We start from the raw sequence: 25,760 nt of genomic DNA, 5'->3' as shown, positions 1-25,760 counted from the left end.
ACCTCTTTTACTCCCAAGTGCTTGATGAGGCTTTCTTATCGTCAAGTCTTCCTTCTCCGGTAGCATACCTTGCCTTGAAGTCCTGACGAAGCCTTTCTTTGTCGTCTTGTGGTTCCTTAGTGTGGCGAAGTGAAGGTTTTGGAGGTAGATGGCAACTCCTAGAACACATATAGTCCACCTTTATGCCTTTGGAATGTCCTTGATGATGATGGACTAGAACAGGTCGTCCTTGTCTTGGTTTGATCCTCCTCCATCTGCAAAACAAACCAAAAGATGATTAAGGACACATGATAGATTTATCCCAATCATAGCATTTCTTCCCTTAAATTATCAAAAAGGCATTAGAATGAAATTCGCTCAAGATCCTCCCTAGGGATAGGCCCTATAGGAATTTCGCTCTGGACCCTTTGGAAGGGTCAGGAGTGAAATTTGCATTTTAGGACAAAATCTTCACATTTTGTGACCACAACTTGCTCAAATGCATATCTAAGGATGCCCTCAATCTCAACCAACACCAAGTTTGATGCAAAATTGGAGCAAAATGGAGTTTTTCAAGAATTTCGCTCCTGACCCTTTAATGCATGTCTAAGGATGCCCTCAATCTCAACCAACACCAAGTTTGATGCAAAATTGGAGCAAAATGGAGTTTTTTAAGGATTTCACTCTGGACCCTTTGGAAGGGTCAAGAGCGAAATTCTTGATTAGGCTCAAATTCTATCATTTTTCTACTCCAAAATGCCCCCTAAGACAATCACACGCTATCCTTCTCTTCACCAAAGCCTAGGAATCCACAACTTGACCTTCATCATGAGCAAATTAGGTGAAATTGAGAATTTCGCTCTGGACCCTTCGGAAGGGTCAGGAGCGAAATTCTTGACTTGCTTGTTTTCTTTCACCAAGGTCTATCCTTTTCACTCTCTATACTTGGACTCTCATCTTTCGATCCCTCTCCCATGCATGCAACACTTGCTTGACCCTCAAAATGGCTAGAAAGGAGAATTTCGCTAAAAATCATGGCCAGGGATAGGACCTATTTAGGATTTCGCCCTGAACCCTTTGGAAGGGTCAGGAGCGAAATCCTTGTCCTAGCTCAAAATCTTGACCATTGGTGGCCACAATCCATTCCAAGGCATGCCTAGGGGCATCTCCCAACTTCTCTCACCTTGGTCAAGACTTGTTTTGACACAAATTTTGGAAGATAGAATAGATTTTAGGATTTTTGCTCTAGACCCTTTGGAAGGGCCAGGAGCAAAATCCTTGTTCTTGAGCTCATTCCTTCATTCTTCCACTTCAACTCACTTCAAAGGCCAAGGAAACGTTGCTCCAATCTTCTCTAAGCCATAAAAACCAAAAGTTTGACTTGTTTTGAAAGGAGAATAGGTGATCTTAGGAATTTCTCTCTAGACCCTTTGGAAGGGTTAGGAGCGAAATCCTAGTTCTTGCTCAATTCCTTCAAATTTGTTGATTACTAGCAAGTCAAAGTCATGCCTAAAGACATCTCCAATCTTAATTCATCCTAACCCAAACTTGACTTGGCACAAAATTGAGAGAAAAGAGTGGTTATGGGGATTTTCGCTCTGGACCCTTTGGAAGGGTCAGGAGCGAAATCTTCATTCTAGGCTTGACTCTTCATCTTTTCAACTCCAATCTTCCTTGCAAGGAAAAAATACACCACTCTACTTGCACCTGCGCCATAGGAACCACTGTCTTGACCTCATCCAAGAAGAAAATAGGAGTTTCCAAGAATTTTGCTCTGGACCCTTTGGAAGGGTCAGGAGCGAAATTTCTATTTTAGGCTAAAATCCTTCACATTTTCACTTTGAGTCACTCCCTAAGGCAAAAACATGTCAATCCACCTTCCAACATGCCTTAGAAACTAAGAACTTGGCCAAAACAAGGAAGAAAATGAGGTTTATGGGGATTTTCGCTCTGGACCCTTTGGAAGGGTCAGGAGCGAACTCCATATTCTTAGTTGGTTTTCTACTTCCTTCATCCAATTCTCCTTCAAACTTGATCAAATTCAAGCTCCTTTCTCCACACTTAAGTGAATCCATCATCAAACTAGCTCAAGACAAGGTCGTTTTCATCATTTTAGGCAAGATAGGGGGTCAAACTGAGGATTTCGCTCTGGACCTAGGCCAAGGACAGGACCTATAGGGAATTTCGCTCTAGACCCTTTGGAAGGGTCAGAAGCGAAATTCTCCTTTTGGGTTGATTTCTACCACTTCATCACCTCAAACCTCTTCTCAAAGGCAAATATGCATCAAAGCCTCCTCAAACATGCCTCAAAAATCCAAAACTTGGCCATATCAAAAAGCAAAATAAAGGAAAAGTGAATATCGCTTTGGACCCTTTGGAAGGGTCAGGGGCGAAATTCTCATTTTAGGCTCATTTTCACCTTTTTCCTCCCTTCTTTGGCTTGGATATAACTTATTAGGCCTCTCCTGATCATCCTCCAGTCCAAGTTAGCATTCACTTCAAGGTTTTGTGAAGAAAAAAGGGTCTCATATGAATTTCGCTCTAGACCCTTTGGAAGGGTCAGGAGCGAAATTCCTCCTTATGCTCAAATCCTGACTTCATTGTCATGTTTCTCCACTCAAAATAAGTGTTTTGCCTTCAATAATGCCTAGGAATGAATTAGTTCTAAGTTTGGATCAAAGTAGAATGTCCTATAGAGGAATTCGCTCTTGACCCTTTGGAAGGGTCAGGAGCAATATTGGAATTCGCTTTGGACCCTTTGGAAGGGTCAGGAGTGAAATTTGACATTTTGGTCTCTCCGTCAGGATTCATATATGGAATATAACATTTAAGTATAATGATGTAACATTTAAGTATAAGTGGCATTTCCTTATATCTTTCTTCTTTCTTATACTTTAAGTTATATTCCATATATACTGTCAGGATGTTTGAGAGTGGTTTCGGACCTCCAAGAGTTATAATGCAAAATCTAGTTTTTGGAGGATTCTTCAATTTTCCAGACTTAGTCAAATTTCAGGATCAGGATGACATTCTAGACATAGCCAAATTTCAGGACATTTGAAGATCAGGATGACATTCTAGACTTCATCACTCACCAATTTGACCTAACTCGGACCTTCAAAGAGGATATTCACTCACCAAGATTCATTAACCTCCTCAAACTCAAACAAGACACAATTAGTAACAAGAGCAAAACTTTGTCCTAAGGAAGACTTTCAAAGATGACCCTAACCCGGAGCATCCACTAACTCACCTTTAGTTAAAACAAAGCCTGCTATCTTCGTGATCCCTCTGGCAACACTCAGCATGCAAAGGCTAATAGACAAAACCCTAAAAGACCTAGAAACAAAACCCCAGAAAGCAAAAAAAGTAGGGGTCCCCATTTGCAATGGGGCGATGTGTGAATACGTCACAACAGATCCTTGGATGACGAACTAACCTCAGGCCTTCTAATAGGGATCTTTTCTCTTCTAGTTCTTTTTGATGCCCGAGTCCCTCTATTAACTCTAGCTTTCTTCCTCTTCTTTCCAGGTTTCTCAACCTCTTCCTTCGCTGCACTTGAGGTTCCCTCATCTTCCTAAGACTGGGAATCAAGACTACCCATCATATGGTATGTAAATTGAATTCCTTCATGGGTTAGTCTCTCAATCTGCTGGGATAACCAATGATCAGTATACCTTCCTGGAGATGCCATAACTACTTCAAAATCAGTAATCGGATCCTGAGACCAATCAATGCCCGACAAGAGGTACTTTACTGCCTCAAACTCTTGGACCTGCAAGCAATTGCCAGAATCTGTCACTTGATCCAGGACCCGACGGTATTCATAAAGCTGCACACTTAACCTTGAATATTCACGCCGTCGGACCTCATAGTCATCGAAACAATTTCTCCAATAGTCCTCAATTGATTCCTTTGCTCTGTAGCGCCTACCATAGGCTCTTTTTGCCAAATTGTCATGATCAAAACATTTCCTTGGGAAATGTTCCTGTAGGCCATAAGATGCTAATTCAGCAAGTGACTCATCGGCTTGCACTGAATTTTTGAAATGCACATCGAGGTTACCCAAAATCATAGGGAAGGTGAATCCGGACTGTTTCTTATCTCTGAGTAAGTTGCCCGCTGGATGTGCTTGCCTTGCAACTTCCATAAGAACTATTTTGTCTGTCGGATAGCGTGGAAGTCGGAACGGAGCTCCCTCAAAGCCGGCTATCCTGATATAGGTGAACCTAGGGAATTGAATAAACCAGGCGACATACTTTTGTACCAAAATGGTAGCCTGCTCTGAGAGCCTTATGTGCAATCCCCCTTGCATCAACCTAACTAGGCGCATTGTAAAGGCGTCATTGACATGCTCATATTGACCAATTGCATAAGCAGCGTTGTTCTTTTCCCTCTGAGCTATGTCATAGTAATTTAGTTGAGGATAGCAGTCATACACCCTGACTTGATTTGGGTCGTTCCCGATTTCACCCTTCTTGATTAATCCTGTCAGCGGCTAGTGTCAGGTGAACATATAAACCAGGTAGGAGGTCATGGTGAAGTACTTCTTTTCTTCAAGTTCAACCAGCTGTGTATGGATATTATCACTGATGATCTAAGCCCAGTCAAACTTGAATTTCCTAGCAAAGACGTGCTCCATAAAGTAGAACATCAACTCTTCAAAAAAGTTAGATTGAGGGAGTCCCATAACCCGGCTGAGTAAGGTGACCATATCACCATGCTCGCTATGAAAGTCACTTTTGGGGGTCTTTTTACTGATTCTAATACTCGGAGGCCTTCTCTCCTTATACCACTCTTCGTTTATCAATGCCCTGCATTTAGCAAGATTCATGTCGTAAGCAACTTGTGCTTCATCTATGGTTGTAGCAATGGGATTATCTAAAAATGGGATGTCCAATGCATCCCCAATGGCCTCAGGTGTGAAATCAGCTAGCACCATATTTTCTAGAACCACTAGCCTGGTCTCTGGCTGATAATGTCGAGCAACCTCAACTACTAGCTCATAATCCTGCACGGATGGAGGGAAACCTGTCGCCTGAGCGATACCACTTTCCATCATCCGCCTGGGCTTGCCATAGGCGTTAGGAGAATATACCCGGTCTCTGAAGTCCTGAATGTCTATGTGGCCCAAATCAGTATGACCTATGTTTTCCCATATGCTCTGGACTTTTGACTCCCTCAGTCCTCCTCTCTGGTACTAGTACTTCATCTTCTCGCCTTTACAGGGAATGTCAGATTTAGAGACCCGAGATGTTCCGATTGCACCAGGCGTCTTTGAGGATTCTATTGTAGATCTAGGCATTTATCCTGCACAATAGGATGCGGATTACGAGACGAGATGAAGGAAACAAACAGGTTAGTCAAAATAGAGGATGATGCTAGCACGTAAGGATCAACGAGAAAACTGAAATTCAAAGAAAGTACGATGCCTTAGCAAAAGAGCCCGATTAATTAGGAAGTGAAAGGATATTAAGCTCTTTGTTTAAAATTTGCTACTTGGCTGCGGTTCAAGGCTCGGGTGCCTTAATGATTGCCAATTTGGCACTCAAAGAAGAGTTTTGCCTAAGTTTAATTTTTTCAAAATGTTCAAAATTTCCCTAAATTTGAATTTTTGCTTTCAAGGTTAATTTTAGACGGGCTTTGCTTTTGCGCTACGCTTAATGCTTTGCTCGGTACCTTTCAAAAGAAAATTGCAATCTACAAAATTTCACCTGATTAATTCTCCATTAACCGTTTAAGCATAGTGACTAGTCTTGCATTTATTTTAAATGATTCTAAAGGAGACAAAACGAGCTTTCCTGCCGAACAAGGTGACTATCCTGCAATTTCTCCAAACTTCGGGTTTAGAAAAGCTTTGTGCAAATTCGGCCTGCAAGGTCCTTTTTGAAAACTTTGAAAATGCCTTTCCTTTTATCGCGATTTTCACTCCTTGGCAATTTTTGGAGCCAAAGAGAGTCTTGCAAACTCTTGAAAACGCCTTCCTCTTTGCTTGCGATTTAACCTAGTTCGGCGATTTTGGATGCTCGGCAATAAATGCAAACCTAAAAAAAAATGCCCTACCTACACCTTGCGCGGTTCTCTATTTGCCCAATTTCGGGTTCACACAACCTTTTGCAAACCCTAAAATTAAACTTCACACCATTCTAGCGATTTTCGGCTACAAGGCGGCTTTTGCGAGGTTAAAACTTATAACGCCTTTTCCAAAATATCGGCATTTTCGGCATATTTGCAAACTTCCTTTTGCACTTTAACTCCAAGCCCCGAAAATCGGACCAAAGGGGAGTTTTGAAAAGTTTTTTAAATTCGACGTTTAACTCTGGCTCCCGAAATTCGGCACAAAAGGGGCTTTTGCAAGCTTATACAATTTTCACTTTTTCACTTAAGTCCCCGAAATCAGCCTGAAAGCCCTTTTGAAAAGGTTTTACAATTTTCACGTTTTACCTTTGTTCGGCGAACTTCGGGCGACTTGGGTTTTTTTGAAAAGGTCCTTTTAAATTCTAACGCCTTAACTCTATCTAGCGAAAAATCGGCCCCCCAAGGAATTTTGCAAACTTATAAAACTTGGGCGTTTTACCTCGTCCTTCCCATCTTTCGGCCTAAAGGCGACTTTTGCAAGGTTTTTTCTTTATAACGTTAATTTACCTTTCGCAAAATTCGGCCCATAAGGCCATTTTGAAAACTTTATTAAGTTTGACGTTTTCACTTGCATTTGGCGAATTTCGGGCCAAATGGCACTTTTGCAAAGTTTTTAACTTTTACGTTTTAACTTGTATTTGGCGAAATTCGAGTCAAAAGGATATTTTGAAAAGTTCTTTTAAGTTTAACGTTTTTGCTCTAGGCCCCGAAATTCGGCCTAAAAGGCCCTTTTGAAAAGGTCTTTTCAAACTTTTAGCATTTTCCCTCTATCAGGCGATTTTCGAGGTGAATGAGGCTTTGAAAAAAGTTTCTAATGTGAACCGCGCTTTATGCTTGCAATTTCGGGCTAGAGAGAGATTTCGCAAACCCATGGAACTGACATTCATGCCAACTTAGCCGATTCCCAGGCTTGTGCCAAAATTAGTCTTCCTTGGATTGATTTTGATTGTTCAAATTGCAAGGCTTTCTGCGACATGGCCCCCGGGCCACGTGACTTAAAACTCAAACACGCCCTTTCTTCAATGACTACAAAGCTTATCACTTCACCACTTCCTGGATCCCAACAAAAGGGACGGCAGACAAAAATCAAAATTCGAAACTCAGCAAGACGAAGGCTGAAAATTAAAGAGGGGGACCTTGTTGGCGACAGGGAGTGTGTGCAACGCACAACAGTGTCCTCCTAAAAGGGGACATTACAATTGCTCACTTTATAGATCAGCTTATACAAAGAACTAGACTGTGACATGAAGGCTAAAAAGGAGAAAAAGGCTTTCTAGCATGTCAATGTCAGTTACAGTTCCCTACCGTTTCTTCACCCTCAAACTGATGGCTTAACTAAATTTTGTTAGGTGGGAGCTTGTACATGCAAACACATATACCATTAATCCAAGAAGCATCGGTATCCATACACTTCTACTACAACAAGAACAGTTAGAATAAAGCACCACGTCTCTTTACTGGTATTTAATTTCAAGGTTTGTTATGGTTTCTGGAACATTACACCATATGAACTTCAAGTTTCCTTGTTTATACCTTTTATGTCATATGACAAAACTAGTGGTATAAAACCACTTCTTTTGCCTAGAAATTAGTAGAAGTATATACTGGGACCAAGGATATTCTTTGCAAAAGTCAGGCCAGTTAGAAATCTTGGGGAAAAGCTAAGCTATATCAAGATGTCAGCATTCACCAAAGACTGAAGTTGTCAATAAGATATATCTAAAGTAGACCCAAACAGTTTGGTGTCCGTAAGCATATGCCCAAACTGATCACCCTAGTATTGTGAACCATACACAACCTCTTCTTACTAGCCAATTTGCATGTTTGAATCAAGAAGATTAAAATTGGCATAGCCAATATGTGCCACCAGTAATGTATGCCTATAATACTGTATCATGGCAATAAATTACCATGGGCATTGTAAATACATACATATGACCATAGTTCGCAAACTCGGACTCAGAGAGTACTCGGCAAGCCCAAAATTTTGAACTCAACAAATACTCGGCAAATACTCAACAAAATCTCGGCAAAAATTCGGCAACTTAGAAAGTACTGAAAATCAAAATCTCTTAAAGAAACATATTTTTTTGTACAATTCAATTACAAAATGTATTAAATTAAAAATAGACATCTCAAAAGACAAAATGCATGGTTTTATAGCAAAAACATGTGAAAATGCATTTTAAAAAGTATTTTACCTGCATTGACATTTTTACCCATTTTATTTGCGTCTATAAAAACGTGAGAATTAAAATCGTGAAAACACACCTAGCAAAAAAAATAGAGTACACGGCAACTCAGAGAGTACTCGCAGAGTTTGCAAACTATGCATATGACCACATTTCTCTATCAACTATGTATCACAATTTATAACAAACATGAAAAATCAGTAGTGAACAGAGTATTATAACAGAAATCTTCTCACTTACAATGCAGGCTCCCCACATTGGCCAATTGCACGTACAACAATGTATGACAATGCACCAGTAGAAGCACCAATCACAGCCATGATTGTTCCAATTAGGATGTTTCTTTTTGTCTGTTCTATTGCCTCACTATCTGAAGAAAATTGAAAAGTCGGATAACAATAATAAGCATACGTAGAAACATTAAACATGCTCAAATCTATATATTTCATGGATTGCAACCCCCAGAAACCACTCAGTATTTAGATATGAATAATAATATGAATCAATAATCATAAAGTCCAAAATCAAGAAAATAAATCATGAATATTAAAATCCAAGAAAAGAACATACTTTTTTATAAATTTGTACCCTATGCATTTCTTTGGAGCAGCATAATCTAAAATAAACAAGCGTTACATGGCTTACGATTGTTCTTTGACTAATAATGTACCTATTTCTTCATTAAGCATGCTTGTATGTGCAAATGAGTTAAAACTGACAAATGATCCATGTAGCACTGGAGTTCCAATAAAGACAGCTAGCTTGTCAGAGTCGACTTCATGACCATCACTCAAAACTCCCTGCTCAAAAGGCATCAAAAGTTCTAGGATGTGATGATTTTAGGTATTATCTGCTTAGGAAAGCTCAGAATTGCAAAATACAATTCTGACCTGAATTTGGGTATCATCCACCAAAACAGTTTGTCCTCATCCATCCACATGCCTGATAGTTTCTCAAATTTTCAAGGCAGGTCACTTCATCTTATTTTCAAAGTCTAGTCATTTCTTAATGTACTTGGCTGTTTATATAGACTCTCGAGGTGCTTCACCAAAAGTGGTGTAGAGCAATTTCATAGCAACAAATCACTCTGCAGAGATTGCTAGCCCTGCGCATAGCTCTATTATATGAATAAAACCTTTGCTTAAATCACAATCATTTTCTTTACATGTATATTTCTGTGATTTCTTTGAATCTGTGCATTCTTTCTTTGGGTTTGTTTCTATTATGACATTAGATTCAGCATTCTGGGTGTTTGTCCGTTGGATTGCCCCTAAAATTTGAATTATTGGTAGCACAGTGGCTTGTTCTGTGTTTGCATGTCCTATTGATATGCTTAGACTATAGGAATTATGAACTTCTGACATGTGAACCTTCAGATTACCTTGCTGGATCGACTGATATCAAATGGCCATATGGCTCAAGGTTTCTTTTTATCAATGGCCTAAGGTATGCCCTTTTTAATTTGATATTTAATTCTGTTTTTGGTTGGCGGAAGCCATGTCATATCCGTTTTGTGTGGCTCAATAGATTACATATATCCAGAGTAAATTGAAAAAATGGAACAAAAGAGTTGTTGATAGTATTTTTCTTGAAAAATCCAAGACCAATTTGGCTCTTAAGAACCCTTTTCTAAATATTCAATTGGAAGGACTATCTGAAGAACTACTAGCAGAGGAAAGATGTCTAATAAAGTATTAGACCAAAATTATTTTGTATGAAGTTCTTCCATTTATTGAATATGTTTCCTATACCCACTTGCATGTCCATTCGAATCTCAGCCATCATAACAATTCTCTAAGTCTTATCTTCCCCATTTATATCATGCGGAATAAATATATATGCTTTAACTCAGTTAATTTCCAATGGATCAAAAAGTTAAGTTATTAAAACTTCATTCCTCCCCTATCAAGTAACGAGAATTCATTTTATGATGGAAATTGCTGCTGCTTACATACAAAATCAGCATAATCATATTAACTTATTTATTGATGAAAAGAAAACCATCTAAGTGATTCTTTTAAATGAATTTATCTCTACCAAACCCATTAAGTAATCCACAAGCTAGTTAATTTACTTGGAACTTTTATTATAAGTAAATGTTTCATTCTTGGTGAATGTCTTTGAAGTCAAATGATAAACCTACTTCCTAGGAGGTTGCAGAAATGCCAAAAACTTGAAAAAACATGATGGTATGATTAAAGGATAATTTCATTTTACTAGTCTCTTAGATAGAGCATGATTTCTGAATTCTAGAGATTAATTGGATTGTGTTATAATCAAATCAAAAAAACATATAGATAAGCGACATTAAACATGATAAGTAACTCTATGACAAATCTTTCAATATAAAAAAAGTTGTTTCTATTAGTCCCTGAGAATAGAGTAATACCTGAAAATAAGGCCTCAGGTTTTATTACAAGAAGAACACCTAATAAACTCAAAAGTGTACCTGTAACCACAACAAAGAAGCTTATGTCAATTTTTTTGAACTTTTATAAGCACAATATTTGCAATCACTCTTTCTATCAAAAACCTCATATGCATAAATATCCTAATTGATATATTTTCTACAATTAAGTAGATATTTAAAAAATTATCTCAAACTCCATTCTTTCCCATCTAACCCTTGTCCAACATTTCTTGTTTCACAAAAGAACAAGAGCCTATAGTAATGTCCACAAGTGACCAAAGTAGGTCAATGTCATTCATCGAATATGTACAATTATTATAGAATTGAGGAGCCCAAAACAAATTTCCAAATGAGATAACACATAAACAAATTATTAGAGAACAAAATTCTATCTCCAAAGGGTGAACCCTAAAAGATGTCACTCCATGTTCCAAGAGACATATCCCATACAATGATAAATAGAAACAATATTGAAAATCTTATATATATTACAAATATTACACGTATCTATGAAAAAAGATACCCCTTTTTCCATAGACTTTAATCAAAAAAAAAAGAAAATGGGGATCTTGGTTGGGGATGTTCATTATTGTAATGTCCCCTTCCTAAGAGCAGATGGTTTCTAGTAAGGTTAGCCTAACATCGGGGTTCCCAGAGGCTAACACAATATATAGGGAACCCATTCAGGGAGTCAAGTGACCTTTGGGGAGGTTTGTAAGGCATTTTAGGAGCTTAGAGCCAGTTTCCTAGTTTTTAGGAGGGGCTCCTATTTTTTAGGAGACTGGCAATTCACTTGATGACAACTTGGAGCTTGTGGAGCCTTGTAGAGGTCTTTGTGAGCCTTTTCAAATGTTTCGTGATAGTTTCCTATTTTTTAGAAAGTTCCCTATTTTTTAGGGGGAGATTGGGAATTGGCCTGTTAATTTTAGACATCACCTGGGGACCAAGTGCATCATCAATTCTCAATGGAAATGGCCCAGTGATAGTTTCAGAATAAGGAAGAAATATTAAAGTATTTACTTTAATGTTTTTTAATTGAATAAGATAAAGGACTTATTATTAAGTACTTTATAATATTAATAAATTAAGATCCTATTGATGTGTGTTTTATGCACATACGAACACAGAATAAAATACCAAGGTAGCTTATCCTCTCTCAAACAAAGTCTCTCAAATGCTATGCTTCACGATCAAATGAGACAACTCCAAGGTTCTGAAATGTCAAGTCTTGACTTGTGGATAAGCTCAATGGCTGATGTGATAGGGCTAGAATCACAAGGGGACTTACGTTGTACATGAATGCTTGAATACTTGGGCGTTGCTGGAACTCGGGACTAAGTCATCTAACAAAGAAAGATCAAAAGGAAAGGGTTTAGAGAGTCTAATCTAATCCTAGGAATGTAGGATGTAGTGGATGACTTGGTGAGACTCTACTAGACTTTGCTTCGACATCAATGAACAACTACACAAAGCTAGTGCAATCTTCTAAGGTAAAGTTATAAATGTTCAAATTACTACCATCACCATCAATACCATCAAGGCAATGCATACCAATGGACGAGCAATAATTGAAGTTAAGTTCACATAAAATTCCAGTTGACCACGTGTTGTGCCTTGCACACACTCCCTATTGTCGACAGGGTCCCCCCCCCCCCCCCCCCCCTTTCTTTGTTTTTCCTCTCGCCCTCGCTGAGGTCCTGAGTAGGAAGTTTTTGGTAAATTCGCAAGAGGAGTTGCAACAGTTAAGAATTTAAGGTGTTAAGGAGATGATACTTCTCCAGATTGAGCCAACCTATGTCCTGAGTCCTAGAGAGTTCACCTTGAAAGTTGACTGCGATTTTGTTCACAGGGAAAGTCGAATGAAGAACCTAAGGTACAATCACAAATAATGTCAAGTTGACAACGCCGTCTTGAGTAGGCTTCAAGCCTGAAGCCAGTTGAGACAAGTGAGCTAGGCAACTTGGAAGACTAATTGCGAAGTGTGAGCTAAATCTCTCAAAAATCGGCTTAATAGGTAAAAATGCTAGTTTTAAAAAAAAAACTTTCCTAAGAGCCGAAATTCCCAGAGTCTCACAAAATAAGCCAATGAGCTGAAATTGGCTAAGAGGGTCCAAATCGCGCCAAACATTGTTTCAAGCCGAAGATGATAACAATGCCTAAAATGACCCATGTAGGCCAAAAAAGAAAACCTCCCAATTGCGCAAAGACATCTAAAATGCTGAATTTCATTAATCTCCAAAATCGCACAATTTCACTTCAAAGGCTGAAAAACTTCAAGTGCCAAAGTTCGCATGCTAAGCTCATAAGCCGAAATAGATGGAGAACATCTAAAAACTCACATAACATTGTTTTAGCCCAAAAAGGAAGAAAGCAACAAGAGTAAATAAAATCGCTCTCCACTACAAATCTTGCAAATGTGATGAATCGGCCGAAGATTTGAGGGAAGTTATATCATTTTTAAAGAAAGTGTAAAATCGCACATAATGCCTCATTTAGCCGAAAAGGTCACTTAAAACAAAAGTTCCAAATCACGCAAAATGACTTCAAAGGCCTAAAACTTAAAAGGTTGAAAGTCGCACGAATAGAGCTCATGAGCCGAAAAGGAACCTTCTAAGTTTTGATTCAAAATGCTGAAAAGTTAATACAAACTAAATCTTACCAAATGATTACAAATACCAAAAAAATGACTAACAGTCAAATTCGTACCATAGAGTCAATTTAGCCGAAAAAGGTATGAAGAGTTTAAGTCACGCAAAGGTCTTTTGGCTAGAAAATAAGAAAGGAAACTTAAATTTGCGAAATGATCTTTTATGTCGAAACACACTAAGCTCCCAAATCGTGCAGAAGGGTCTTCTTTTAGCCGAAAATCGCGAAACCCTATGCTTCGCGCAAATCATCCAAGGAGCCTGAAGTTAGAAGTGGAGGACGTACTAAATAAAATTGCATACTATTCCCCCAACACCCCGAGTTTTTCAAAGCAATGAAGACACGAGGGAGTAAAGACTTCGCCGATTTTATCTAAACTATAAAGTTCGCATTCAGTCCAAAAGGAGCAGATCGCCCGAAGTTTGCAAGAGGGCGACATAACTAAAGATCAAAAATTGCCCAAAACTGGTAAATCGCGCGAATTAATGACAAAAGGGCATAGGCGTTTAGGGTATTAGCACAGGTAAGTCGCACAGTCTACATGGAGAGAGAGTGATTCACATTTTGCACAAGGCGTTCTCTCATTTCATTATATCGAGCCAAAATTACAAGGATTCTCTAAACGTCGAGTTAATGCACCATCAGCATTTGCAGTCAATAAACTTCTTCATTACACTTCCAGGTAAGTCAGAATCATACACAGAATAAAATACCGACAGGCATCTTATCCTCTCTTGAGAAAATAGTCTCTAACTGCTGAAGATCTGCAAAAAGGATCAGTTAGATAGACTCCAAGGTTCTTTTAGTGGGGTCTCCACGTGTGGACAAGCTTTTTAGTGGTATGATGTGATTTGCTGTTTCCTTCAAGGCGTCTTACGGATTCAAAGGCTCGAAGATTTTACTAATCTAAAAAGGAACTTTCAAAAAATGGAAAAAGGACAGGGTTTAAGTAAGTCTAATCTAGTCTAACCCTATGAACGACTTAGCATGAATGAGATTCGGCAAGACTCAACCAACTTCAATTTTGCCATAAGATAACAACTCAACTGAAATTAGTGCGATCTTCTAAGGTAATAATGGTGTTCAATGCATCAAAGACCAAGGACACTACTACGAAGGTACATATCCTAGATGCGAAAATGCTTGAAGGTTAAGGACTCAAAATGTTTTCCAGTCGACCACGCAAGGCGTTCCTACAATCAGCAAGAAGCTAGTGGTTTGGATTGCGAATCCTACCAAATATCAAATCTCACACTTAGTCTTTCAAATTAACAAACTACTTTGATTGAGCGTGATTCAAGTACATCCAACAACCATGAAGATAACTTAAGAAACTTGCAACAAAACACCATAACTTCAATATTTTATTGATTTCCAAGTCATCATATACAACAATTGCTTGAATTTCTCTCTTCAAGACTCAATCTTGCTACAAAATAAAATTGCTTACAATTCTAATCTCTCTATTTCACTCTTATCTGACTATTCGACTATTAACTATTATCAAATGAAATGAAAATGGGGGTATAAATAGCATCCCCAGTTACAATGAAAGGTCCAGATTGAAAGTAAATCAATGGACAGGATCATGACACCTAAACCCTAATTAGGGTTTGTTACAAATGACCTCCTTTTTACTGAACAATATTAAATACATAGCCAAATATTAAATTCGGCACAAAAATCTAGGAGGTATCAACCAATGAGAAATAAGATGTCATGCCATCTGTAACAAACTTTCATCTAGAATCTTATTCCCTTTCCAATTCTCTTTTTTAGCATATGCAATGAATTTTGTCACGATTCCTTCGATTTCTGTGCTTGGAATCTCGGGAAGATTCTTGATACTCTCTTCTAAGTGGATAACCTGATCAAATGCATCTAGAAGAGCTGTGTCCCAAGTAGGTTCAAGTTCCTTTGTTCTATCAATCAGGAGCATGGTGGCATACATCTGATCATACTGCTCATCTGTAACATCTGCGTCCTTGCGAAAGATGATCGTGATTCTATCCTCAAACTCTTGTAAATCCACATCTGTCTCGACCTCGATCCTTCTGCCAAGAATGGTACGAAGTACCTCAAATACTCTGTCCTGGATCGGATTGATCACCTCCTCAACTTGACCACATCTAACACTGATGTCCTCGAAGAGAACACTCTTTATATGGAGTAAGGTTGACCACTGAAACAAACTGTGAGAATCACCTTCTAAGATCCTCTCTTGTGCTAAAATTCTTCTGGATGTGTGTCTTATAACTTTCAAGACAGGGATGACAACGTCCTTGGTATGGGCAAATGCAGCTACTGTTGCCATCAATCTGTGAATAATCTCAAGAACTTGGATAGCCTGATGGGTGATCTTCGACATCCTTGTAACAAACTCAATGGCCACCGTGTGAGATCTATCCATCCAACCACATGTACGCTGGACCAGGTTCCTGAATCTTTCTGCTTCATTGATTGATTGAAGGGGCAATGCCTGCAATGGTGATCTGACTGGATCCTGACGTCCCAAAGGTTCATTGATGTGACTGAAATACGTCCTCCATGCACCGACCTCTCTCTCAAGCTTTCTATTCTTTTCCACTTCTTCTCTAAGCTTGTCCTTCAATGCCTCAAATGTGTCGGTGGCATCATCTAAAGTCTGCTCTACTGTGGAAGGTCCTAACTCAATAGTCTGTATATGATAGTCTTCTGCTAGGATTTCACCCTCATATTTGTCTGCTGCCGGTGTAGCTATCTGCAGTTTTCTAGATCCAGTCTCATCTCGAATCATCTTGGACATCTTTGTAGCCTTCTTCTTCTCTGTTGTCATATGTGAACGCCCAACAAGGCTCTCTAAATCAATTGCACTGTCCTCGTCCTCTATTACGATCACCTTAGTCAATCTTTCCTTCAACCAATCTGGGATATTCGATCTAGTCTCTTGAACTTGAATTTCTTTGTGTACTATTTCTTCTTGTCTGGGAGGAGATGTTACTTCATTATCATTATCTAAATCATAGTCTTGGAGAGATCCATCGGATGAAACATGCTGTGCCTGTCCTTCCTCCTGTCTGTCATTCTATACCATCGATTCCATGGACTCTTCCACTCGAACTGTTCTATCCTCTGGTCTGGAAGAAGTACCTGGTGTTTGATCTTTGTTGGCACCTTGCTTTTTCTTGGAAGACTCTTTCTTTTCTGATCTTTCCTTTCTCTTCGAACCTCTCGAATGGAGATTGCCCTCACTGGCACATCGAAGGTTACCTTCACCTGAATTCCTAGGATTAGGATTGCCTTCACTAACACTGGCTCCACCCTCGGCTGGCTTTTCTTCCAAAGTAAAAGACATAGCTATGCCCTGTTCTCTCAACTTCTGATGTTGAACGTCTACCCATCTGCGAGTACAAGACAAGACTGGTGCCATCAAATCATCTAAATCCACGGCCTCGGGCTCATTCCAATTCAAACTTATTGTTTTGCTTTCTCTATCATATGAAGATTGGATGTGCCTGCCGTTGTCCTGAGCTTGGTCGGCTACTCTATAAATCTTACATTTCCTGATGAAATCCAAAGGCAATCTAGAATGTATCTTTCGTTTCACTTCGAGATCATCTAGGAGATTCATCATAAAATCTTCAATTTGGTACTCATGTCTAAATCTTCTACCGACCGTCTCCTCTAAATGTCCATGAGGATCAAAACTATTCCTCCAAGCAAAAGATGAAAAAGGATACAAGGCTAACTCCTTCTCTGCGTCATCCATGGCTGAGACATTAGGACATACCTCAACTGAATTACCCAAAATAATAGGTACCTGAACTCCATTCTGATGTCTGTGTCTGAATGCCTTCACATATGCTGCCAACTGCCTTGTTACTTCAAGTAACACAATTCTGTCTGTCGGGTACCTCGGCAACATGTATGGAGGTAAAGGACATCCATACACTCTAATGTAAGTGAACTTGGGAAACTGAATGAACCAAGCACCGTACCTCTTGATGAATTCCTGGGCATCCTGAGATAATCTGTTGTGAATCCCTCCTTGCAACGTCCTTGTGATGTTCATCGTGAAAGTATCATTAATTAGCTTGTAGTTCTTCCCTGGTGGATGATGCAAGTAGGTATAGGATTCACAAACTCTGACCTCGCCGGGTCCTCTTCCAATCACTCCTCTGTGAGGTAGTCCTGCGTACTCAACGCTCCTGATTAAGGCATAGATGACGTATGAACTCATGTGGAAGGACTTAGTAGCCCTGAGTCTTCTCAACTGTACGTCCAAGCAATGGCTAATTATCCTAGCCCAATGTATTGTACCCTTTCCTTGAACAATCACCTGGATGAAGTAAAACATCCATTTCTCAAAATAGAAGGCATGAGGTGCTCCTGTAACTCTGTTGAGCATGGTAATCAAATCTCTGTACTCCTCTTGGAAATCAATCCTGTGTGGTGTGTTCGGTACTTTGCTCAGACGGGGACGACTCTTAAGTAGCCAGTTCTTGTTAATTATGCTTAGGCAAGCATCTGGATCATCATCGTACACTGATCTGGCTCCTTCAATGCTCTTGTATATCATGTCCCTGTGCTCTGGAAGATGGAAGGCTTCACTTATGGCCTCCTCTGAAAGGTACGCCAAAGTGTTTCCCTCGTTGGACACAATTGTCCTGGACTGTGGATTGTAGTGACGGGCACACTCGATCATCAACTCGTGGCACTGAATGGCTGGAGGAAAACCGGCCGCCTTGATGATGCCACTCTCTATTATTCTCCGGGCGACAGGTGATGGCTTGCCGATGTAAGGGACCTCTCGGAACTTCTTCGTGCTAAAGTTCCCCAAGTTTGTATCTCTAATGTTGCTCCACTTGGACACGATCTTGGTCTCCACTTCTTCGGTCTTCTGATCTTCTTTCATGAGAGCCGAGCGACTGGTGGATGCTCCCGCCTTTGGGGTCGCCATACCTACACAACATTCCATTATAAGAAATAGATTTTGCAATAAATAACGTAAATAAGAGAGATAAATTTTAGGAAACCTCATGATAAGTCTCTAGAGTTATCATTTCCTAAAATACAACGATTGAGCCAAGAGATTCAAAATTCAAAATTCAAAATTTGAAATATGACGATGAATGAATAAAGCAATAATAATAAATCGTCATACCTTGATAGAGAGCTAACTCTAAAATGCAAAAAGGAAATTTGCCTAGGCAAAATTGAGGTATAAAGTAATCTTCAATATGATCTCCTCAAAATTGACTTCGCCACCTCTGGAGAGAATGTGATCTTCAATTATCGCCTTGGACGTGGTCTTAAATGAATCTTCAAGTTCGCACAAATAAATCTCCAAGTCTTTAGCAAATTCGCCTTAGGCGTGGTCTTCCAATTCGCACCAACTTTGGTCTTCAACGCAATTCGCACTCCACACAAGATGATATTAGCGCCACCTTTGGTCTTCAATGCAATTCGCATTCCACACTTTAAGCACGCTTCGCACCACCTTGGGGATGTCTACGCCACCTTGGATAATATTCGCACTATCCCTACTTCTTCTCAATTTGCATGAAGGAAGGTAAAATAATAATGTAGACAATAATAATTCCACTCCCCTTATATAGCGCATTCATCCTTCACCCCTTAGGCCGACTTGATAAAAATAAAACCATTTTTTTAAATGATTTGCAATGAAATGACAAGGCCGACCTCCTTAAATGAGCGCTCAAATCGATTTTTTATTAATTAATTAATTAATTATTAATGCCTTGCGTTTTTTAATTTGCAAATTTCGATTTTAAATAAAGGCAAAAAATAATTAATAAGAGATAACGCCATATTAAATGCCAAATAAAAATGGATTTTCGATTTTTTAAATTGATTTAGCATTTAAAGAAAATTTGAATTGTTTAATTTGGCGCCAAAAACATGAAAATAAAGGGACGTACCTTATCGCTCTGGTCCCTTGGAGAGGGACAGGAGCGATTCACCATCTTTGGCATGATTCTTGCGTTTTCAACGTTCAACTCCTTCATTTCCACGTCCCAAATCGATCATCTGGTGGTCCTTCGAACTTGAATTTCTTTCTTGTGCGAGCAAATGCATCTTATGACCATTATCGCCCTGGTCCCTTGGAGAGGGACAGGAGCGATCCTAAGGTTTTTGCTTGAAATTCTCCATTTTGGTACGATCCTTTCCTTGTATCATCTTCCAGATGCCATTTAAAACCCTGTGCGTCCTTGTCTTAACGTGATTTTCAAAGAATATCATGTGTTTTGTCTAACATCGCCCTTGTCCCTTGGAGAGGGACAGGAGCGATCTCCATGTCTTCACGTTCATCTTGCATCTTTGACCTTCGAACTTCCATTGTAAGGCGAATAACATCTATGCTCATTCCTTTCGTGCTTATTCCATTTGTCTTCATTATGTGTTTGGACGTATTAAAGGGACCATCGCCCTTGTCCCTTGGAGAGGGACAGGAGCGATGCATTATTTCTCCTTGATCTTGGCGACTTTTAAACTTCGATCTCCTTTGCAACGTCCTTCAAACGTCGTCCTTCGTACTTCCTAACCTCGCTTCGCCTTGATCTTTGATGTTATAAAGATCATCGCTCTTGTCCCTTGGAGAGGGACAGGAGCGATCCATGTTTTTTCTCCATTTTGAGCCTAAGTTGGTAACGTTTAACCTTGGTTCATTGTTTATTGCCTTCGAAATAACGTCCTTTACCTCGTCCGTCCTCGCCTTGACTTGCCTTTGAAGGAGTGTGAGTGTAATTAATAGCATCGCCTTGGTCCTTGTCCAAAGGACAGGAGCGATATGGGGCTTTTACATTATTTGGCGATGTTTAGACGTTCAAACCCTTGCAAATTATCTTCAAAACGATGCCTTGGACCATATGCTATCTTAAGACGTCTTGACTTAGCTTGATCTTGAAGCAAAACAAGGAATCCAAAGCAAATCGCCCTGGTCCCTTGGAGAGGGACAGGAGCGATCTAGTCTCCATGCTCAAAATGATGATCATTTCACGTTCAAAACTCTTGTTTATCATCTTGTTGTCATACCATGGACCCTCCAGCACATTGCAATATATTGTCCTTACGTAAATTTTGCCTGGAATGGCCAATACATCTAACATCGCCCAGGTCCCTTCCTGAGGGACAGGAGCGATCTATGTTATATGGTGTCAATTTCCTCATTTTAACGTCCCTTGAGTGTTTGCGCATGATGAAGATGCCTTGAAATGTCCCTCGCCACCTTGTCTTAACTTGTGTCGACCTTGAACTTTGGAGGAACGACCTTGAACTTGCGTAGGGAGTATTATCATTATTGTATCGCCCTGGTCCCTTGGAGAGGGACAGGAGCGATCCTCCCCTTGTGGCTTTCATCTCACTTTGCCATGCTCCAAGTTTATATTCAACGGACTCGTCCCTCTTCACTCTATTCGTCCATGCCTCGACACCATTTGTAACTTTGCAAGAAAAGCAATTATATCAAAAATCGCTCTGGTCCCTTCCTGAGGGACAGGAGCGAACTAGGCATTTAACACTGTTATGGACGTCCCAAAAATCTTCAATTTATATTCAATGCGTTCACCTCATGTTTTCCCTTGCTTTTGAACGTAAACTTGCCTTGACCCTTGTCTGGATTTTGCAAAATGGAGGAAATCGCTTTGGTCCCTGGGAGAGGGACGAGAGCTACAAGGTACTTCGCCCTGGTCCCTTGGAGAGGGACAAGAGCGATTTAGTCAATATAGGTCATTTTCCTTCGTTTTTTGCATTTCAAATTATATTCATTTGGCAAAGTATCTTCCTTCGGACGTCCTCAAATCATTAAGTTTTCAAAATCTTGCAAGGACAAGGTGAAATTTGAATTGTAGCTCCGGTCCTTCACTGAGGGACAGGAGCGATTTTCTCCCTGGAGGCATTTCTGTGCTCATGAAAATCTTCAATTTATATTCAATGGAAAGATCTCGTCGTTCTCCATCACTTCAAACGTAAACTTTGTCCGGACTCTGCAAGGATGATGAGATATTTGAAAATGAGCTCCCGTCCTTCACTGAGGGACAGGAGCGATTTTGCTCCTACAGGCCAAAATAACAAGATTTTTCACATTTTAACACTTCACGAGGCGAAAACAAATCAATTCCAATGCCCAGGATCAAAATTCAAAAAAGTCAAAATTTGGTCAAAATATTCAATCGGACAAAAATTCACATTGACGGCCAACACTTAGACAAATTTAAGCTCTGCATGAACATTCCAATTGAAAATTAGACCATTTTGGCGAATTCATTGCATTCAAAATTTGCATTCTAGAAAAGGAAGCTCAAAAGCTCTCAAAAACGACTGGATTTTGGCTTGAAAAGGCAAAATTTAAAACCCTAAGGCTTGGCCCTAAATCCAGACAACTAACTAACTAACAAAACCCTAAAAACGAAGGCGAAAACGAGCGAAAAACGAGCAAAAAGAGGGGGTCCCCATTTGCGATGGGGCGATGTGTGAAATGGTCACAACAGGTATTAGCACAGGTAAGTCGCACAGTCTACATGGAGAGAGAGTGATTCACATTTTGCACAAGGCGTTCTCTCATTTAATTATATCGAGCCAAAATTACAAGGATTCTCTAAACGTCGAGTTAATGCACCATCAGCATTTGCAGTCAATAAACTTCTTCATTACACTTCCAGGTAAGTCAGAATTTCCCTTTCAAATGGTTAACACTTTTCAACATGATCATATTTCTTTTTCCTAGGGTTAACTTGCAAAATAAATTGTGAAAATCTTATACTTAAGCCTAGGAAACAATCAGTCATCTACGGAATTCGGCCTCCAGCCGAAAGTTCAAAGCTTAGGCAAATTTAGGGATACTGGTCTAAATAGCTACAAAACGTAAAATCATCTTTTTCAAATGCACACTTGACACGTTCAAAGCAAACAAATTGAAAACTTAACGCTTAAACCAGAAACGTTTACAATTCCCGCACCAACAAAACAAGGAGTGGCGACATTTTGAAAATTCGCTCCACCAAACCGACCGATTTTCAACTTCAAATTGCATTCATTCCCCAAGCGCAAAATTTGAATATCTCGTTTTAAGCATGCTTTCAAGTTTTAAGCTATCTTGCCGTTTAACAATTCTTTTGCACTGCCGCCACCTTTTGGCACTGCTAACCCATATATTTTCGCATTGAGGCATGTCTCGTAATTCGTGTCCAACTGTGCAGGATAAATGCCTAAATCAGCAACAGAGTCTTCAAAGGCACCTGACGCAACCAGAGCATCACAAACATCCAAAGTTGACATTCTTCGCAAGTTTGAGAAAATGAAGTACTAGTACCAAGGAGGAGTCAAAGAGTCAAAGGTCCAAAGTGTGTGGGACAATATAGGAGATACAAACCTAGGACATATCCATATTCAGGATTTCAGGAACACGGTATACTCTCCTAACGCTTATGGCAAGCCTAGACAGATGTTGGAGAGTGGTATTGGTCAAGCTACTGGTTTCCCACCGGTCGTGCAGAATTATGAGCTAGTAGTTGAAGCCGTCAAGCATTATCAACCGGAAACCGGATTGGTAGTGTTACAAGGAATGGTAATGGCCGACTTCACACCTGAAGCCATTGGGGAAGCATTTGATATCCCGTTTCCTGATAATCCCACTGTCGTACCATTGATGAAGCCCAAATTGCTTATGACAAGAATCCTACTTTGTGCAAAACACTGATAAATGAAGAGTGGTTCAAGGAGAGAAGACCCCCGAGCACTAGGATCGGTAAAAAGATCCACAGAAGTGACTTCCACAATGAGTATGGTGATATTAGTCGGGTCATGGGATTTCTGCGATCCAATCTCTTTGAGGAATGGATGTTCTACTTCACCGAGCAAGTCTTCGCTGGGAAATCTAAGTTTGACTGGGCTCAAATCATCAGCGATAATATTCATACAGAGCTGGTTGAGCTCGAAGAGAAGAAGTACTTCGCTATGACCTCCTATCTGGTCTATATGTTTGCTCGACATCAGTCACTACCAACATTAATCAAGAGAGGTGAGATTGGGAACGGGCCAAATCAGGTAAAAGTATACGACTGCTATCCTCAGTTGCATTACTATGACGTAGCCCAAAGAGAAAAGAACATTGCATATGCGATTGGTCAATATGAGCGGGTCAATGACACTTTTACAATGCGCATAGTCAAATTGATGCAAGGAGGGCTGCACATAAGGCTGTCAAAGCAGGCTACCACCCTGACCCGGAAATACGGTGCATGGTTCATCCAGTTCCCCAGATTCACCTACATCAGAATAGCCAGCTTTGAGGGAACACTGTATCGACTTCCGCGTTACCCATCAGATAGATTACTCCTCATGGAGGTAGCAAGGTAGGCACACCCAGCAGGCAGCATACGCAAGGACAAAAAGCAATCAGGATTTACCTTCCCTCTGATCATAGGTAACCTTGATGTGCATTTCAAGAATTCGGTACAGGCCGAAGAGTCATTCGACAAACTGGCCTCCTATTGCTTACAAGAACATTTCCCTAGGAAATGCTTTGATCATGATGGATTGGGAAAGAAAGCCTAACGACAAGCATTATAGGGCCAAGACATCAATAGAGGACTACTGGAGAAAGTGTACGGATGATTTTGAAGTCTGTCGGCAAGAATATTCCAGGTTGACTGTTCAACAAATGCGACTTTATGAGTACCGCCAGGTTCCGGATCAGCTAACAGACTATGGAAATTGCTTGCAAGTCCAGGAATTCTAAGCAGTCAAGGACCTCCCGCCAACCATTGATTGGACTCAAGACCCTATCACAGATTTTGAAGTTGTCATGGAGGGTCCAAGAAGGTACACAGATAACTGGCTATCCCAACAAATAGAGAGGCTAGCCCATGAAGGAACCCAATTCACATATAATTTGATGGGTAGTCTCGATTCCCAGTCTTCAGAAGACGAAGAAACATCAAGTGCGCCAAAAGAAGAGGTTGAGAAACCTAAAAAGAAGAGAAAGAAACAAGAGCCAATAGGGGGACTTGGGCATCGAAAAGGACAAGAAGAGAAAAGATCCCAATCAAGAGGCCAGAGGTTACTTCCTCATCCAAGGACCCTAGTTCAGAGGATGATGTGATTGAACTTGATCACCTTCCAACTCCACCTTCACAGGATGATCCTGTTGCATCGGAGGCAAATAATCCACAAATACAAAATCAGCAAGAAGCGGAGGCAAGGATCATTGGTTTGGATGGACCTGTGGTGCAGAGGCACCTAAGCACACAAGCATACGAGGAGGTCAAAAGTCATAATATGAGCAATTTTATTGTATTTGAGTCATTCATAATGTATTAAGGTTATTTGAGTCTATTGAATCATAATATGTAAGGCTAAATGAGCCATTTTGTCCAAAGATATCATATTTGGTCCATCTTGAAGTGTTAAAAGTGTCCATGTAAGGCTTAGAGTCATTTATGTCAAAAATGCAAAAAAAGTAAAAAATTGCAAAGTTGCAACATTGCCAAAAAGTGCAACAAAAGTGTAAGAATGAAATCCATTGGTCATGAGGTGGTTAGAGTAGTTAGAAAGGAGTTGTAAATGGTTTATAAAACCATGTTTGGTCGAAATCAAGAGGGTAGATCAGTTTGGAGGGGATTTGATAAAGATTATCCATCAAACCCTCAAACAGTCATGAGGTTTTAAGGAATCTGTGACTGTCATAGATCCATGGAGGATCACATTTTCTGTAATTTTTATATGTAGATGTTATTTAATGATAGATTAATGAAATATATTTCAGATGAATCCTTTCTTATGCATTTTCGTGGAGTATTTGGCAAGATATGTTTGTTTTTACAATAATTGTCAAAACCCTGCCAAGGGTTACCCGTTTTTGGGCAAATGCTCATAAATTTGGATCTAACCGTTGGATCTGGCTGCAATTTGGAGAGAACTTGTTTAACTCACTAATATAAATTCTGACTGAAGCGATTTTCTTTATTGTCAATATGTAAAATTTTATTGATGACTGTTTGTTACAGTTCATGGTGAAAGGCAAACTGGTGAAGGCAACAACAGTCCAGTTGCAACATTTTGTGTGGTCACATGAGGACTAGTAATGATCAAAAACTATATGGGTTGGAAAGGTCTTTGAATCTTCTTTCCAGTTCTTTTTGTTTACTTAATTTGGTTAATAATTGAATTCTTTATGATATTTTTGGTGAAAACAGTTTTTAAGGGATAAAACCCTGAACTAGGGTATTCCATGGCAATAAAGAATTTGTTCTCTCATGTTATGGTGAATGTTATGATCTGAAATCTTGAATGAAGGTTTTTAGGGATGTAATATAACCTTTGAAATTGGTTTGGAGTTGAGAAGAGTGATTGATATTTTTATATGCCTCTTGATTCAAGTTTAAAGTCTACCCTCG

At 39.7% G+C, this 25,760-nt stretch overlaps 1 protein-coding gene across 2 annotated transcripts in view; it reads right to left on the bottom strand.

Annotated features, from left to right (window-relative positions):
• LOC131067654 (uncharacterized) overlaps positions 1-25,760 on the bottom strand; it is a 205,398-nt gene that overhangs the window by 33,505 nt on the left and 146,133 nt on the right. For both annotated transcript variants that reach the window (XM_058002752.2, XM_058002751.2), the window contains 2 exons: positions 10,699-10,758; positions 8,550-8,679 (listed from right to left, as the gene is read on the bottom strand). In XM_058002752.2, coding sequence (XP_057858735.2) covers positions 8,550-8,679; positions 10,699-10,758 — 190 coding nt within the window. The remainder of the gene's footprint in view (positions 1-8,549; positions 8,680-10,698; positions 10,759-25,760) is intronic.

This window comes from Cryptomeria japonica, chromosome 11, assembly GCF_030272615.1.
Source record: "Cryptomeria japonica chromosome 11, Sugi_1.0, whole genome shotgun sequence".
Classification (NCBI taxonomy): Eukaryota; Viridiplantae; Streptophyta; class Pinopsida; order Cupressales; family Cupressaceae; genus Cryptomeria; species Cryptomeria japonica.
This window is presented reverse-complemented; position numbering and strand designations above follow the sequence as displayed.